The sequence below is a fragment of the Simochromis diagramma genome, unplaced genomic scaffold (genome assembly GCF_900408965.1).
Source record: "Simochromis diagramma unplaced genomic scaffold, fSimDia1.1 OVJJ01000293.1, whole genome shotgun sequence".
Classification (NCBI taxonomy): Eukaryota; Metazoa; Chordata; class Actinopteri; order Cichliformes; family Cichlidae; genus Simochromis; species Simochromis diagramma.
Genome location: NW_024386801.1, coordinates 15,187,250 through 15,204,205, shown reverse-complemented (window position 1 = coordinate 15,204,205; position 16,956 = coordinate 15,187,250). Strand labels below are relative to the sequence as shown.

The 16,956-nt window shown below is 40.1% G+C and overlaps 1 protein-coding gene across 1 annotated transcript in view; it reads right to left on the bottom strand.

Annotated features, from left to right (window-relative positions):
• cntn1a (contactin 1a) overlaps positions 1-16,956 on the bottom strand; it is a 60,286-nt gene that overhangs the window by 18,998 nt on the left and 24,332 nt on the right. The window contains exons 2-4 of the mRNA XM_040026129.1: positions 9,341-9,475; positions 6,078-6,116; positions 200-326 (exon numbers count right to left, since the gene is read on the bottom strand). Coding sequence (XP_039882063.1) covers positions 200-326; positions 6,078-6,116; positions 9,341-9,395 — 221 coding nt within the window. The 5' untranslated portion in view covers positions 9,396-9,475. The remainder of the gene's footprint in view (positions 1-199; positions 327-6,077; positions 6,117-9,340; positions 9,476-16,956) is intronic.

The following is a 16,956-nucleotide window of genomic DNA, read 5'->3' as shown; positions in this document are numbered from 1 at the left end:
CAAAGAGAAAATATAAATATGTGCTGCAAATAAAATAAATAGTGCCACACACAACACACTTGGAGTTCCATCAACATTAAGGTAACATCTTTGTGAGCACGCAGTTTGACAGCAGGTCCGAAAACAGTCTGAGGGATTGTGAGAGGTGAGAGGCACATAACATGCACAGCATGTAGTGTATATGCGGAGCATATGTTACTTGTATGTGGCAGGTGGATTGGCTCTAGCCCGGCAGTTCATGGTAATTTTGGCCTCGGGTGACTCCTCAGGGTAGATGGTATCCACCGGCTGCTCCTCAAACACTGGTCCGTAACCTGTGACTTCATCTGCAGGCAACAAACAAACAAGACCAAGGGTTAATAACTAAGAGCAGTCTTACAGAGAAGTGAAATCAAGTTTCAAGAGCATCACATTTGTCTCCCATTTGTCAGCTGTGGGGCAGTTTAATCAAAAACAAGAGAACTGGGTTCAGAAATAACACAAGAAAACATACAAATAAACAACAACAACAAAAACAACATGCTGACTAGATTGTGAGATTGCCTCTGTGAGGACCTGCCATTTAATATGTCAGCCTGATTTGCGTTTTTCACAGACATGCACACCTCTAGCGTAGACGCCGGGTTTAGATAAATCCCAGTTGTAGCTGTAACTAATCTAATTCTTGAGTCCGCACAAACTCTCTTTCAGGCATCGACACAGGGTAATAAGCCTCTGCTTTATTCCAAACCACAAACTCACACTAATTATGGCAGAGATGTGCTCAGTCAGGTGCCAAACCAGAGTGACGCATTTATCAGTTGCCAGTGGATATGTTATTGTTCCACACTAATACAAATCCTCCAAGTGGAAATGCCAACTTTACTTAGCATAATCCAAACCTGCTTCATACTGCACGTGTCATCCTCGGCGCTGCGGAGAAGCGCAGCACAGGAAATTTCAGATTCAGCGCTCTTCTCGATGAAAACGCGTTTCTTGGTTCAAGCTTCCTTTTAAAGCATCGTCAGGCACACGTAATTAGCCCCAATTACTCATTAAAACAGACAGATATCACGAGCAAAGGCATGAATAAGACATAAACACAATGCCAGGCTATGAATAAGCAATGAGGCGAAATGTTCCCAAATGCTGATTATTCTCTCAGATCAAGAGCGTGTGTAGGTGACTGCGGCAATACAAATGTGCGGCCGCGCACATGTGTGTTATTCCCTCGCGTCTCTGAGTTCTAAGAGAGCACAGCTGACACCTCAATGGGGAGAGGCCGGCTCTTTCAGACGGCGATATCCTGCGCCTCTTCGATCCAGGGCAGTACTTACAGATTCGCTCACTCTGAAAATGTCACATCGACAGACTCGGCGACCTTTAGAAACCCAAACAAAGGACCATTATATTTATAGGATCCTTCAATCCGTAATTTACATCACAAAAGCAGTCGGATATATTTGTGTAGCGTGACAACAAAATAGAACCAGAGCTGTACACATTCCAGCAGTCAAATATGTGATTGCTGGCTATTTTCAAGGAATATCCAAAACGGATCATGCAGTTTAACCAGTAAATTAGATGCATATTCTTCTGCCTCGACTGTCACGAACAGAAAAAAAGCAGGAAGGCAGAATTATAACCACATTTGCAAGTTAGCTATACCCTCCGCAGCCAACCAGAAGGCAACAATTAAGACATTAGGAGACAGGATCATCTCCCACTCACACTACAGCAGCCAACCATGTGCAAGTACTTGACATTGATGTAAATCCCAAGGACTCTGAATTACCACTGAGAGAGAAATTACACATATAATAAATGGGCCATTGTGGGGCTGATGGAAGGCAAATTAAGTGAGGATCTATGTTCTGGGAACAAGAGAGGGGAAAAAAGAAATAAAAGAAACAGAAAATGTGAAAGAAACATAAGATTCAGTAGAGTAAAGGGAATCTAGTTACCCTTTTCTACTGCTAGGCTTAGGCTGTGCTGCGTCGGTGTCATGAAAAAATACTGCAAATGCGAGACTGTGGAGGTTGGAAGGGAGTCACTGAGGCTGCACTGCAGTGCTGAAATAGCAGCTGAAGTGTAACTCAGACATGAGCACTGGTGCCGTTCCTATGCTTTTCCTGTAATGGGGGACGTGGCAGATGGTGGAAGGGGGCTGTTAAACAGGCCGCACAAGACCCACAGCCTGGAGACACACACGGGCCTCTTACATTCTCCCTGCCTCGTTTCATTTTCTCTGTCTCAAGCTCTCCCTGGATTGCCTCTGTCCCTCCACCACCTTTCCAATCTAAATCCTGCTGTCACGGTTTGCTCCCCTTTTCTTTGATTTACTTCCACAACTACTTGGGTCTCTGAGCTTTCTGGTTGTTAAGGTTGCTTTATTCAGTACATGTTCTGTTTTGGTTTTTTTCTTAGTGACATGTCTTGACAGTTTTATATAACCCAAATATGCACCATTTGCACAAAATCTAAGGATTTCTAGAGGATGAAGCACACTGACACCATTATCACAGGTGGGATTTGTGGCTCTGAATCAAATACGGGATGTACTGCTATTAAAATGTGTCTTGCCAATTATAATGCATCATAATAACTTTAATAATCAATTCATTTTTTCTAAAGTGCTGTATGTTCATCTTAATACTTGCAACATGAAATAGGCATTAAAGCTGCTAATCACTGTTGTGCAAAAAAAAGGTCTTTTCTCAGCTCCCCACCTAAACTCTTTGCGCCCTCATTTCAAAGGAGTCTAATATGCGAAGTTCAAAACAAAACACAATACGATACTGTCACTAGTCACTCCATTTCATTCTTCTCTTTCCTAATCTGTATCTCTCACAGGTTCTCTTCTTTCCCTGCATAAAACCCTTTCTGTTCTCGTTTTGGCACTACTTCGCCTTGGATGTACTGAGCCTTCCCGTTTAGCTGGCAAGTAATTATTTACCCAGTGGTCAACTGAGTGATCCCACCTCCTACTTACACACAAAAACACACAAAGAAAGAAAGAAACATGGACAATAAGTCTCAAGAAAAGGCCACATCTGTTCAAAAGGAGGAGAAACACACACACAGTCAGGAACGCTCTGTCTCCTGAGCCTGCTGGAAGTGATCTTCCACTGGACCTGCTTCATTATCAGACACAGACAGTCCGATTCAGCCGAACAGCAGGTAAGCTTAGACTCTCATTTGAATTTGAAAAACCAAAGCTTGTTATTTCAGGAGGCTGTTATCTTTCATAGCAATGGTTTCTAATGAGACATCAATTATTCATTATGGTTTTAGGTATAATCTCAGTTGAATCACAATTACTTGCTGGCTAGAAATATTATAAAACATATATTCAAAATCTGTTTGTTTTTTCACTTTTAAGTGCCTTTATTTTATTTGCAGCCATTTCTCACATTGCCATTCTGCAAAAAACAATGTTCTGAAGCAGTTTTCCTGTCGTATCGCAGTAATCACATAATTAGTCCAAATCCCCGAAGAAGGTAATTCTCTAATGAATTTAACTTTGATCACAACCGTGCTTTACAGCAACATCTATAGTATGGCTGTTTGCATGACCAAGTGAGTGTCCAAGTGGGACAGATAACATATTGTATCCTTCTGGCACTAAAAGCACAATGCAATAAAATAATTACCCACAAACCCCCGAGCCACATCATGAGCGAGGGTGGCAAACCAAACTCTCCCTGGAGTGAAAAACCTACTTTTTAAAATCGTATGTTTTAAAAAAAAAATTGCCTCACTGCAGGCCAAAGTACTCACAGAGGTATGGCCCAGGGTACGGCCAGGGTCAGTCATGCAGGGTATGTTTAATTTGTTACCAGCTGTGCTGTTACAACTGCGCTCGAAAGAAAATATTGAACTATCGAAGATAATATACATCTTTGAACTTGAGTCCAAAGATTTTCACTTTTATATGCATTGATGCGTAATGCTCGATAACTGGAATCTCCGTATTAGTCTGCAGCTGTAAAAGTTTGCTCTGCATGTGTGTGTCTAGCTGAGAAGTGATTTAAAAAAGGCAGCATTAAGATTTTAATACTTTTACAGCCACCGTTCAGCCCGACAAGGGGTGAGCACTTGGTACTAAAGAGGCAGACATTAGGTGAGCTCTACTTAAGCTTTAACAGCAGGATGATGGGGATAAACACTGCTACGAGCTGAATGATAAGCAGTTCAGTTATATGAAAAAAAAACCTGCTTCTGCAGCGTGTCCCAGCTGGAAGGCTGTCTACACGATGTTCTGACCTTTAAGAAACTTGCTATCGACACCGATGACTACACCTTCATCCTTATCCAGGTTTGACAAAGAGTTCAAAATCACCAAGCCTAAGCAGCAGTTTCTCACACTTCTTTCAGTGCCGAGTGACCTTAAAAACAACTGATGTGGGCATCAAAAAACAGCCAGCAGAGCCCAAACTACATCATGTTCTGTTATTTCTGTAAACATGAAGAAATAATGTCAGCTTGTTCAGGAGGTGATACTCCACAAGGACACATAAGAAAAAAAAGGTCAATACTTCAAGAAAAGGGGAAAGACAATCAATGGCAAAGCATCAAGAACAAGAACAAAAAGTGACCAACAGAAAAACAAGATGCTCACTGGAGCCATCAACAATTCAACCTGCGAACAGCATCACATGTTTCTAAGCAACAAATCAGCAAGCCTTCCTTCTACCAATTTATCCCTTGCCAACAGCCTGCTTCACCTTTATTTTTCTCCTAGAGACAAGCACACTGGGCGAATAGTAAGTCAAAAAACAGAAATTACAGCCTCTCCTACCTTAGAGACCAAATAATCAAAACTATCAGTAAGTATAAAGTATAATGATTCGTAAACTAGCTATATAAATATGTAGGCTGTCTCAATCAATTATGTAAATGTAAATATGACTTTTTTTTTTACATTTACAGTGTGTGTGTGTATGTGTGCGTCGACATATATGAAGACGAAATGCACATTATTTCCCTTCTTTGTCTCATCTATCACCCCCAAATAGCACCACGGTGAAGCCTGACAGCTCAAATATAGTTTCTAGTTTTAAATACCAGTCTAGGTTCATATGCATAACATCTTGGATCCAAACCATCTCTATTAGAATTAATGTACATCTGAAAGAAGAAGAAATGCAGAAATAGAAACAGTGGAAAAAACATTATGTCTGGGTTTTTTCATTAACCCTATCCCACTGTGGACCACGAGAAAGGGAGCCATCTGTCACTGCTTGAATGGGAATCCTGAAAGCGAAATTCTCTGGTAGTTTGACCACTTCAGTTGGCAGGGGTTGGACAAAAAACAGTGAAAGCCCATTTGTAGCACACTTACTTCCTCTCTTGGCTTTTAAGAGTATCTGTTGTATTTATATTATAAATAAAGTTATGTTTTATAATAGTTACACTGTATTGTTTTTATGCTGAACCCTTAAAGGCAGTTGTATTTTATGTGAAAAGTGTCTGCTCACCAGAAGACTTTTTAAAATAGCGTGTCCTCGTGAACTATGTCGGCTGCATCTGCAGCTGTGTAAAATTTGGTGAAGCAGAGGTCGGCATCCTGACGTCTTGCAGGAATAAACACATTAAAGAACCAAAGTGTTTTTATTTCTGTAGGAAGGAACAGCAAATAGAAAACTTGGCAAATGCCAGTAAAGAGTTAGAACTATTTTCTTTTAATGCAAAAAGAAATAAAACCCTTCTCAAAAAGTCTAGTAACATAGCCTTGACTAAAAACAGAGGCTGTCAAGAAGGCCACAACTCCATTGACCTGCCAGAGCAGACAGTCTCTGGTTTAGAAAATATAAATCAGATGGAAACGAGCCTTTGCATTTTGGTATATTCCTGCTTTTGATAACCCGTCTCCATTTACTAGAATGCTCAAAAAGATTCAAAGGCACATTGGCAAAAGAAATATGTCTATGGCCAAGTGTCAAAAGATATTCAGAAAACATAACACATGACACATAAGCTTGTGGCCTTTTCTGTGACCTCAAAACTTGATCTCTGACTTTTATGAATGTTTTTGTTAAAGGGAATCCCAGCACAATATAGGCAGGTAATTATATTTGACATATAATTACACTTACCTCCATAAAAGTCAGGTACCTCCCCAATGACAGACGCACCTGGAACATTTAACAAAAAATGTCAAGTCAAGCCAGCGTACAATCTCGGCTCTGTAGATATGAAATACAAAGTACAACCGAATGGAAGAAAGCAGTCCTACCAACCAGATACTAAAACATTTATCGTAAGTGTTCAACACAGTTCTGTACTTAGACTTCATTTATACTTTTTGTGTCAGTGTAAGTCTTATTATGGGCCAACTGAACCACAGAATCACAGACACGCACACACTCACTGCCTATACTTCTGCTGTAGGCTAGTGTGTACTTGACTTTTGCCCAACTGTCATGGCAGTAATGTCACATTAATCTTTGTTGGGGCTAAACTAAAATGTCAAGCCAATGTTCTCTACCCACAATAAAGACCAGAGACTGCTGTTTGGCTGTTGTCTGCTTAGATGAAGCAGCCATACTATACCTGGATTTGAACTTTAGTTAATCATGTACGATGCATGCAACTGGTACAAAATACAGCTAATGGCGTCAAAACAAAAACCAAAAGACAAGATAATACCCCTGTTTTAGACTCTCATCACTGGCTTTATAAATGACTTCAAGATTTTACTGATCACACTGAAATGCTTCAGGGTTTACAGTAATTCTCTGCTACATTGCTGCTCTCCTGTGAGCCAGTTAGAGCTGGGCGATATAAGATTTTTTCATATCACGATATGTTTTTTTCATTTCAGGCGATAACGATATATATCACGATATAAGCCAAATAACTATATTTGTAAGATTTAAATTAGGGCTGTGCGATATGACCAAAATCTCATATCCCGATATAAGACATCTATCGTCCGATAATGATATAAATCACAAAATTTTAACATTTCCTGTAAATTCTGTGAATCTCGTGCAGCTCGACTTGCTCAACTTCGACTTGTTTCCAGCTGGGCGTCGTGTACCTGGAGTCGAGTGTTTTAACTGATGCATGAAACTATATATTTTTAGACATAAGTTGTAAAGGCCGCCGTTTTCTTTGTGAGTATTTATTACACGACGTGCTGCGGGGAAAAGCCTGTTCTAACGTTTGAGTCTAAGGTTTATGTTTTTTAGCACCTGACGGCTATTTTTTGCTTCTCATCCGTAGATACTCTGCATACTCTTTCACATGATTCAGTTTATTTTGAAAAGTCTCAACAGGATCTTGAGCTTTATTGTGAAAGGTTTATGTGGAACATAAACAAGCAGACACACAGTGGTTTTACCGTCTTTGTTGCTAACGACAACGCATAAAAACAGGCGCTTGTCCGTCCGTAGTGTGGTTATATTAAATATAAGAGAAAGAGAGAACTTTAGGAAATTAATAGAGCCACTACAGTGACCATCAGAACAATGAAAAAAATATTGCCGTGAACGTTTATTTTGCGACACCACGAAACAAACAATAGCGTAAAAATTAAACGATAGACATTTTTATATCTTCATCCGATATATATCGTTATATCGAACAGCCCTATATCTATATGTGAAGTTGTTTTTTTTTTAAAGAAAATAGACGTCAATAATAGGGGTGCAACAATACTTGTATCAATATTGAACCGTTTGATACACTGCTTTCGGTTCAGTACGCATATGTATCGAACAATACAAATTTTTTTATTTATTTTATCAACTTTTCTTCTGACGATTCTATCTGTGTTAAGCGTTCAGTGGTTCTGCGTTTGACTACTCCGCCTAGGCTGCACTGTCGAGTGCAGATCAACTGAGCACAGCACAAGCTAGCAAGACAGAAGCTAAGCTCGTTGCAACATGGCAACTGCCTCAACGCTACCCGAAATTGAACCTCCCCCACCCTCATTCAGATCTGGCGTTTGGAACTATCTTGGTTTTCATGTGAAGCATGACCCTGAAGGTAAGCGCGTCATGGACAAAAGTAAAACAGTATGTCAGATTTGCCACGCAATGCTCAATTACATGGGTGGGAGCTACTGCGTTAGTGCACTTAGCTTGTTAACGTGTTGATGCCGTCCAGCCCCAAGCACGGGGGCTTGTTGTTGCAGCAACATTAAATTTAAAAACTGTACTTTTGAGTTAAAATATATATTTATAATTTTAATAAATGACAAATTGGCATGTTCATGCCAAATTAAAAATGCATGAACATTTTTTGTATCGAAAAAATATCGAACCGTGACACCAAAGTATCGAACCGAACCGAACCATGAATTTTGTGTATCGTTGCACCCCTAGTTAATAATAAGCGCTGCATGTGTGATAATGTTGGTGCAACATTCCATTCAGATTGACTCACATGTTAAGGAGGAGATAGGACACATGCACATACGCTACGATCATCATAGTAAAATGATTGTGAGAAAGATGTGTAGAGCCCAGAGAGTCACAGTCCACATGCTCTGATTCTTTAGCTCATGTGAAATCAAATTTGAAACAAGCGAGAACTGCCTGTGGTATAGGGACACAGAGACAAAGAGAAGGTTGTTTCCTTTTTAGACAGGTCATTTTCAGGCCTGCTGTTTTCTGTCTACTTTGCTTTCTTTCCAACGCAGCAGATTGCACAGCCACATGCTGCCCTCAGAGGCACACGACTGCCAGCTTTGGCCTATCAGATATAGCCTACGTATCTTTTTTTGTCATCTTTTTGCCATCCTTTGAATTTATTGCTACGCTGTAACTACTTAAACCTGTTAAGATTTCTCTGCTGCATTACAACAAAATCCATCTTAACTGGATTGATTAAAATTACATTTTTATAAAAAAAATTTCTTGAAGCACACATGACTGCCAGCATCGTTAGTTTTCATAATGTCCTTTGGAGCTGGCATTTAGCAGCTCGTTCACACTTTGTCATTCTTGCTCTTCATTCATGGACACAATGACAATCCAGTTTTGACAAGTGTGCTACTATGCGTGCTGCCAGCCACCTGTATGATTTTTATCCTTTACGCTTTGTAGCTGGAACCGCTTGTCAAAGTGTGCATGAGACACTATTTTACTGACAAACTGCTACTGCCAAAAGAATCCCCGACAACCAGGTTTTTACGCAGCAGTACTCGAAAGGTGAAGGGCATGTGAGTAAATGCAAAGCTAAATGGCAAAGTCCTTTTGAATGTTGCATTACTGTTTGAAAAGAAACATCAGGGAGCAACTGCTCAGCTAAATGCAGCATATCACCAGTGTCAAGTCTGATTTCTGTCATTCAAATTAACCTCAGAGGTTGTTTGCCTAACTATTTTCTTTGAGTTTAATGTGCTTCATACCCGAACAGCTGCACGAAAGGACCAGGAGATGGAGCAGCAGGGTGAGGTGCAACATGATGTTGAATTGAGGACCACCTGGTGGGGTTAGAGCCAGAAGCTCAGCTGATGGAACATTAGCAGGACTGCTTGTTTTTCCTAAAAGAGATAAAGAAGAAAAGGAAAAAAAGCAGAAAATTTGACAGTTAGAAACATCAATTTTGTAGCCAGTACAAAGTTCACAGATAGATTGTAAAAACAACCCCTGGCCCTGAGTTTTTCAGTATTAATTACTATGGCAAAATAATGCCTAACAAAACGTAATCTGCTAAAGACGGTCAAGATAATGAGACAGGAAAACAAATATAACTAAGAACAAGGCCAAGAAGAGAGTCAGCTACCAAAGTAAATAAGGAATTAACTGAGAGGATGACAAATGAACACAGAAGTAACCGTACAGTATAAAAAATCAGTGGGAAAACTATCACAAATCACAGAGTATCTACAACTCAAACACAATAAGAGCTAAAAGGCTCAAAATGCAAGAGACAAAAGTTTAAAACCATAAATGAATAAACAAAAATAAACTAAGAAAATAGATCCATATGAGAAAACACCTGAAGATCTGAATAAAAAACACTAAAACATGACATAGGAGGTGACAGGGGAGGATAAATGACACAGAACGAAAGGGGAAAAAGAATAACTAGGCACCAAAAATAAGAACATTTCTGTTTGGTCAATAATTTCTTTGTGATAACAAAGCTTCTTGGCAATCAATGTTGGAAAGCCTTTTCATTTCAACAGGCACTGGAAAGAAATGTAAAAGTGTTTAAAGACAAGAAACAGGAGATTATTAAAAACAGACAACTCCACTACAAGCTCTACAACATTGAAGAAATGCACAAAGAGCTGCAGTTCAAGATTCAAGACACGGAGAAAATAATGAAGGCTTGCAAATAATACTTGACAAAGCACTGCACAGAAATGCAGGAATGCTTTAAGCGAAGCAGCAACAGGAGGCAATGCACACAGAAATACAGAGCAAGCTCCAAGATGTGGATAAAAAGCATCAAGCGCTGCAAGTAATGTTTGATGACACGCTGGCAAGGAATCCCAAAATGCTTAAAGAGAAAGAGCAACAGGAAGAAATGCAGAGGGCGATCCAACTTATTCTCCAAGACTTGGAGAACAAAAACACTTTTTTATAATGAAGTCAAGGAAAAAACCATGAAGCCCAGGAAAATAAAAGGAAAGAAGAAAAGGAGGAACTGGGAAAATATGCAGAGATGCAGTGTAGGATCCAAGAAATTGTGGGGAAAAAACACAACAGCTCCAAGTACTCTAGCTTAAAGTACAGGAACGATTCAAGAAATGTAGAAGAGAAATCAGGTGTTACAACACAGCACAGTATAACAGAAGAAGACACACAAGCATGAGGCAAAGAAAATTCAGGAGGAGAAATACAAAGAACTGAAACAAAGCCAGATTTGAAGAACTGGACAAAAGGTTCAAGAAATTCAAGGAGCTGAACACAGAAACAATCGTTTAAGTAAAAAAAAAGCAAAAAAAAAAACAAAACCTGACAGCTCCAGGAACAGTTTCTGAAAAAGAAGAAAAAAGTGCTTCAGGTTTTTCCAGAAGAAGACCTCTGCTGCTTCATCACATAATCGTGAACAAAAGCTGCCTTCTCTTCCTCCACCTTATTCCCCATCTCCTTTTTTCACCCCTCCTCTCTCCCTCCATTACCCTCTCTGCCTTTCTCACCTACCTCCACAACCCTCTCCCTCCCTTCTTCACCCTTTTCCCTCTCTCCCCCTCAACCCCCAACCGGTTGCGATAGATGGCCTGGTACTGATGGAGGTTTCTTTCCTCACCATTGCCCATCACCTAGTGCATGCTCATAACGGATTTCTGGGGTTTTCATTCCTCTCTTTCGTCTCTTTCCTCCTTTCTATCCCTTTCTTTTTACCTATTTTTCCCTTATACTTTTCCTTTACACCACACTTTTTTCCTCTCTTCTTTTCCACTATCACTCCCAACCTGTTTCTTCACTCCTGAGAACACAGGGTAAGGTAACAGCGGGATAATAAACACAATCAATCATAAAAACATCATACTCTAGAAGTATCTGTCATGGTTTCCTGATCCTCCTGGTTTGACTCATCCTTTTCTCTCTATCACTCTCTATGCTCTGTCTCTCCCTATCCTCTGAGTCTGTGTGTGTGTGTGAGTGTGTGTGTTTATTATTTTTCATTTTTATTATTGAAAGTGTAGTCTTCTTATCACAGCATTACAGCGTCTCTAACGTGGAAACAGAATCACGATCAACTTGTGTCACAGCACATAACAAGTTTAACCAGCCATTTGTCGCCACTACGTGGACCATGACAGTGAAAATTCATCTTCACCACGTCTCTGATTCCCGTCAGCCTCAAAGGCGTCGGATCCTTGAAAGGTTGACACCTGATGATTGGCATTTGGACAATTTCCTGAAGAAACCCTGAGCGCTGGTTAAGCTGAGCAGGCGTCTCGTCTCTTACTCACTACCCCTAAAATCTTAACGCCACGCCACCAGCTCTCAGCCTCATTCCCAGTAACACAATATGAAAAGCAACAGCTGTGTGTTTGTGTGTGTGTGAGGGAACACAAAGAGAGCTTTGACAGAGATAAGAAGCGGAGGAGAGATCACATAAAGGTGGAAAATATTTGGCGTGAAATTGTTAATTCAGTATCTTTATTTACTTAAGGGTGTAGAATCAGGTCACACTGGAAATGGTTCATGTGTTTAGAAGAAATTTAAATTGTACTGCCCACAAAACGAACCCACAGGGAAAGAAAAAAACATTTTTTACATCTTTTGACATTTTGAGAGCCGGCAGAGTAATAATACAGAGAAAATTCTCCAATTTACTCCACAGTTTTGTCTGTCAATCAACCCAAACCTGGAGGCCTCGTCTACACTCATATATTAATTTTCTGGTGTTACAGCACTGAGCATCAGCTCAATACCAGCAGACCTGTCTGAGGTCATTCTGGTTTGGTGAGTGTTGATTAGAGTATAATTGAACATGAGGCAGACACTATTGATTCTTTGTGAACAGCCTGAGGTGTCAGCTGGCAGAGACTCAGAGGTGTGACAGTAGGATTGAGATATCAGCACTCGCCAGACAAATGGAGTCTTATTACAGAAAAACGGATTATGACAGAAGAGAGTGCATGTAATATGGCAGCTTTGCATGACACAAACAAAGCTGGACTTACTGTATGACTAAACATTTTAATACGCCGACGCATGGCGGGGACGCACACAAAAATGAGCCGCGCCATAAACAGGCAGACGCACTGTAAACCATACCATGTGCACGGTATGCTGGGACATGATGTCCGGGCTGCACAGCTCCTCGAAAGCCGCAGAGAAGGGATTTCATCTTTACGCTGGATTGTATCCTAGCAACACTTTTCAAAAGCACCAGTTTCTGTGCTGTGGGGGGTCTTTTGTGAACGGCAATCAAACAACGCAAACACTCATTTTAATCTAGAACAACACCGCTGTTGTGGAACGAAAACCTGGGGTGCTCTGCTCATCTATTGAAGACATTCATCTCTTAGTGTCAGGGAAAGGCCGAAAACCCGCCGTTTACTAGAACTCAACCTCTCCTCTCTCCACTTTGCAGCTATACTGCTACTGTAGATAGCTGTAACTCATTAATCATAAATGTTCCTAATAGATGCACTTAAGAGATTAGGGGATACCACGAAAAGCCTTCTTATAGCATTCAAGTACAAAGTGAAAGAAGAAGAAGAATCCCATCTACCTCATTAAGAAATGTTACTTGAGTAAAAAACTGTAAAAACACATAAGACTGGTTCAACATGGCAAAGCTGCAGACTCTGAAAAACAATATTCGGGCCTCCTTCTCTTTTATCTTATTTCAGCAGCCTGAATGCACTTGATGAGCGCTCCAGTCATCACTGTAAATCACAGGGCCCCAGACGTCTTCCCCATAAATCATACTTTGGACGTGGCCAGAGCTGCTAACTGTTATTGCTGCAACCAGTGTTGCTTTGCTTTATGAATTTCAAGCACATTCTCTCTCCTTGCTCCTCTTAGGATTCCCAACCTCATTCCACCAAAATCGAATTTTGTCAAGTTAGTCTTCTTAAGGGCAGATTCTGGGATTTTTTGCTCCAGTCCAATGGCCAATACTGTCATTTGCTCTTTTTATCACAACCCCACAATTCCCTAAGGGTGCTACTGAAATGGAAGTCAGTGAAACCCCTCCTTTTCTGTGTTTAGCCTGATGTGAGTTGCATAATTGAGTAACTTTTTTTTCTCCTTTTTTTAATACTCAGGCGGCCACAGTGAAGTAGGGAGGAGAAATGGACATGGTTACTTTGTAGCTCTACAAAGTAACCATGTGGTAGACTTCAAAAACAAGCTCAAATACCATCCACCACCACCCACCCCAGAATACCGCCTCAACCCCCCACCACTCCTTACACATACAATAATAATCACCACCACAATCAGTCATTAACATCAGATTTGCAGTAATCCTACAAGAGGAAGCTAAGACGAGGTTAACTCTGGATTGGTCTTAATCAGTTTGAGAGGGGAAAATGAGCACTGCTTAGACACAGCATCATCTCCTGCAGCATCCCAGTCATGCCTTATTTCACAAGAAAAAAAAAAACATGTCCTAAATCTAGTAAAGACGAACAGACAAATAAGTGATTGATTGAGGATATAATTTTAAAAAAACAGCTAAATAGAAGATAATTAAATTTATTAGTGCATGTCCTTCAATGTGAGACACTGCTGCTCGTCTGTTCAGTTTTTGGTCGTCCGTGTGCACCCAGAAAGCAGGTTTGTAGTAGGAGGTATGTAGGAGTCCATGCCCTGAACTTCCAAATATATTCTGTGGTTTTGGGCACCAAGACACCAGCAGAAGTTTCTTAATCATCTGTCTTTAGGTGTGTTTCTTATAGAATGAGGACAACTATAGTTTTATTTCACTACCTAATGATCGTGATGTGCTGTAAATCAGTGTAAGAATTTTAAAACATGATTAGTTGCTTCATTGCCAAACATAAGATGACAATATTTACGTAACTCTCTTCAGCTGCCACACAAAATGAGAATTCACGCAGACAGCTTGGAGAACCTGCAAACTCCACACAGAAAAGGCCAAATGGTGGATTTAAACCCAGGGCCTTCTTGCTGTGAGGGTAATAAAATTTCCTGTCAGTCAGCTTTTTATTTATTCAAAATAAGATAAAAAAAAGAGAGAGAGAGTTAAGTCAGTTTTCCTTTTAGTTATTTCCTTTTAATTGCTTGGGAACTGCATTTGAACTGTGTGTGCCAGTGTTGGTGCAAATGGCAATGTCAGGCAATTATGTACCTTGATGCCAAGCACAAACGTTGAATGGTTTAGTATTTAAGAACAACAAAATTTCAACAACTTTTGTTTTTAATCATGTCATGTAATCTCAGACAGAATGCTCATAACTGTTTTCCCCACATCTGCTTTATATTAGGGGTTTAAAAATATCAGATAGATAGATAGATAGATAGATAGATAGATAGATAGATAGATAGATAGATAGATAGATAGATAGATAGATAGATAGATAGATAGATAGATAGATTAAAATGTCATCACAGAATAAAGTCATTAAAGGAGAGGAATTATGATGACATAGTGTGACATTGGGTCTGACATCATCTCTGAGAGGCAGCTGTGTCTTTGTCTGCTTTAAGGGGCACTGCTATTTAGTCTCTTTAGCTCAATTCATCCAGAGCCCATGGAGATGTGTGTTTTTCTATTTTAGTTTAATGAAGTCATGGGGTTAGGATCAGAGGTTTTATACATACACATACAAAATTACATTTACTTTTACTGGTGGCCCACTTAAATAAATGAATAAATGTTTTCCCATCAAAATTCAGACAAGAAAGAGAAAGCAAGAAAGACAAGAACATCATTTCATCTTTTCATCCCTTGTAAGATCATAAAATCTTGAGCAAAATCACACGCCAGCTGTAGTCCATTTGTTTGTTATGCTGAATCGGTACAATTTCACCACAGACCAGCGATGATGCATTAGTCTAGCCAATGAATTATTTATGACGAAATCATTGATTTAGATTTCAACTAAGCCATAGACAGCCCATTTGTCTCGTCAACCCCGACACAGAAAGACGCACTTCATATATTGTATCTGTGTGGAAAATAGGACCTTGGCTACAGGTAAAGATGTTCCTGTCTCTGAGGTGCCTAACAGAACGATTCAGTTAAGTACAGCACACAGACAAGGGCTATCCAAGCCTATTATACAGCAGATAAAACAGTAAGCCCCAAGGCGCACACACAACTACACCTGCAGAAGAAGGGAAAAAAAGCTGCTATCTCTGTGTTTTGTGAAGCATGGACCCCCTGTTGTTAAGCAGGAAATGGTTCGGCACTTGATGGAAAAAATAACTTTATTTTTCAGATTGTAACAGCTTGATTTCTCCCACAGCCAGAATAGAGACTCCTTCCTTTCAGCAGTGTAGGAGTGTAAAGAGCAAGGACGTCTAAAAGCTTCTTTTCAGCAGCTGACACCATGTTTATCTTGTTCCTGCGTTTTAGCAATTAAGCTAACAATGTGCGTTAACTGTTTGTCTGATTATTCACTGATAAAGAAAATGATGCATTCAGATTCAACATCATCTAATTATGAACAACAGTACAGCCCGCAGGGGTGTTCTTTTTGCAAGTTTGAAATCATGTTTCCATTAAATTTAGTGTATGTGTGTGAGAGACAGACAGAGAGAGAGAGCACTCTAAATAATGTTATTTTAGCCTCAGAATAATGTAATCCAGCTTCAGATGATACAGTTATGACTGGCTCTCTTGTCTGTCCTCTCGCTTTCGCGCTCTCTCGCCCAACAGAATCTGTCATGCTAATGTAAACTATTTATCTTAACCCCTGCAGTCAACACAATGTCCCCCAACACCACTACCTCCTCCAACCCCCCTTTGGCCACACAGGCTCAGCAACCTCAGCTGACCTGAATATCAATGACTACAGTCTTGAACCCACGAACACTGGAGCTGGCCCGCTGTATTAACCTCAAATTAAGGAGCGTCTGTAAATTCATGCAAATGGAAGGGAAAAGTGACTCGAGTCATTAGAACAATAACAACTTTTATTTTTGATGAAGCAGCTGTCACTGACAGACCACTCGTACTTAGCAGCCAGCATCTAATGCTGCTCCTGAACGGTGAAACCATGAACCCACAACCTCACAGTGACTTGCTTTTTCTGACCTTCTTCTATTTTTGAAAGATGACATCCAGCAGGGGGAAAGAAGACACAGTGAAAACTATTACAAAAAAGTATGGTGTCGTATTTGTTAGTCGCCTTCATATAACATAACAGAATATGAATGAATGAATAAGATTGACATCTCCTGCCTGGCACTTAGACGTCACCATCACCCTTTGCAAAAACAAAAAAACTTTGGAGATTATTTTTATGTTAATGTAATTAACTGTGATCCAGAAGAGCAATGACCTTTCAATGCAACAGCCACGGCAGAGTGTGATTCGTCCCTCGGTACAGTAGGGTAATGCACGGGGTGAAAGCTTTCA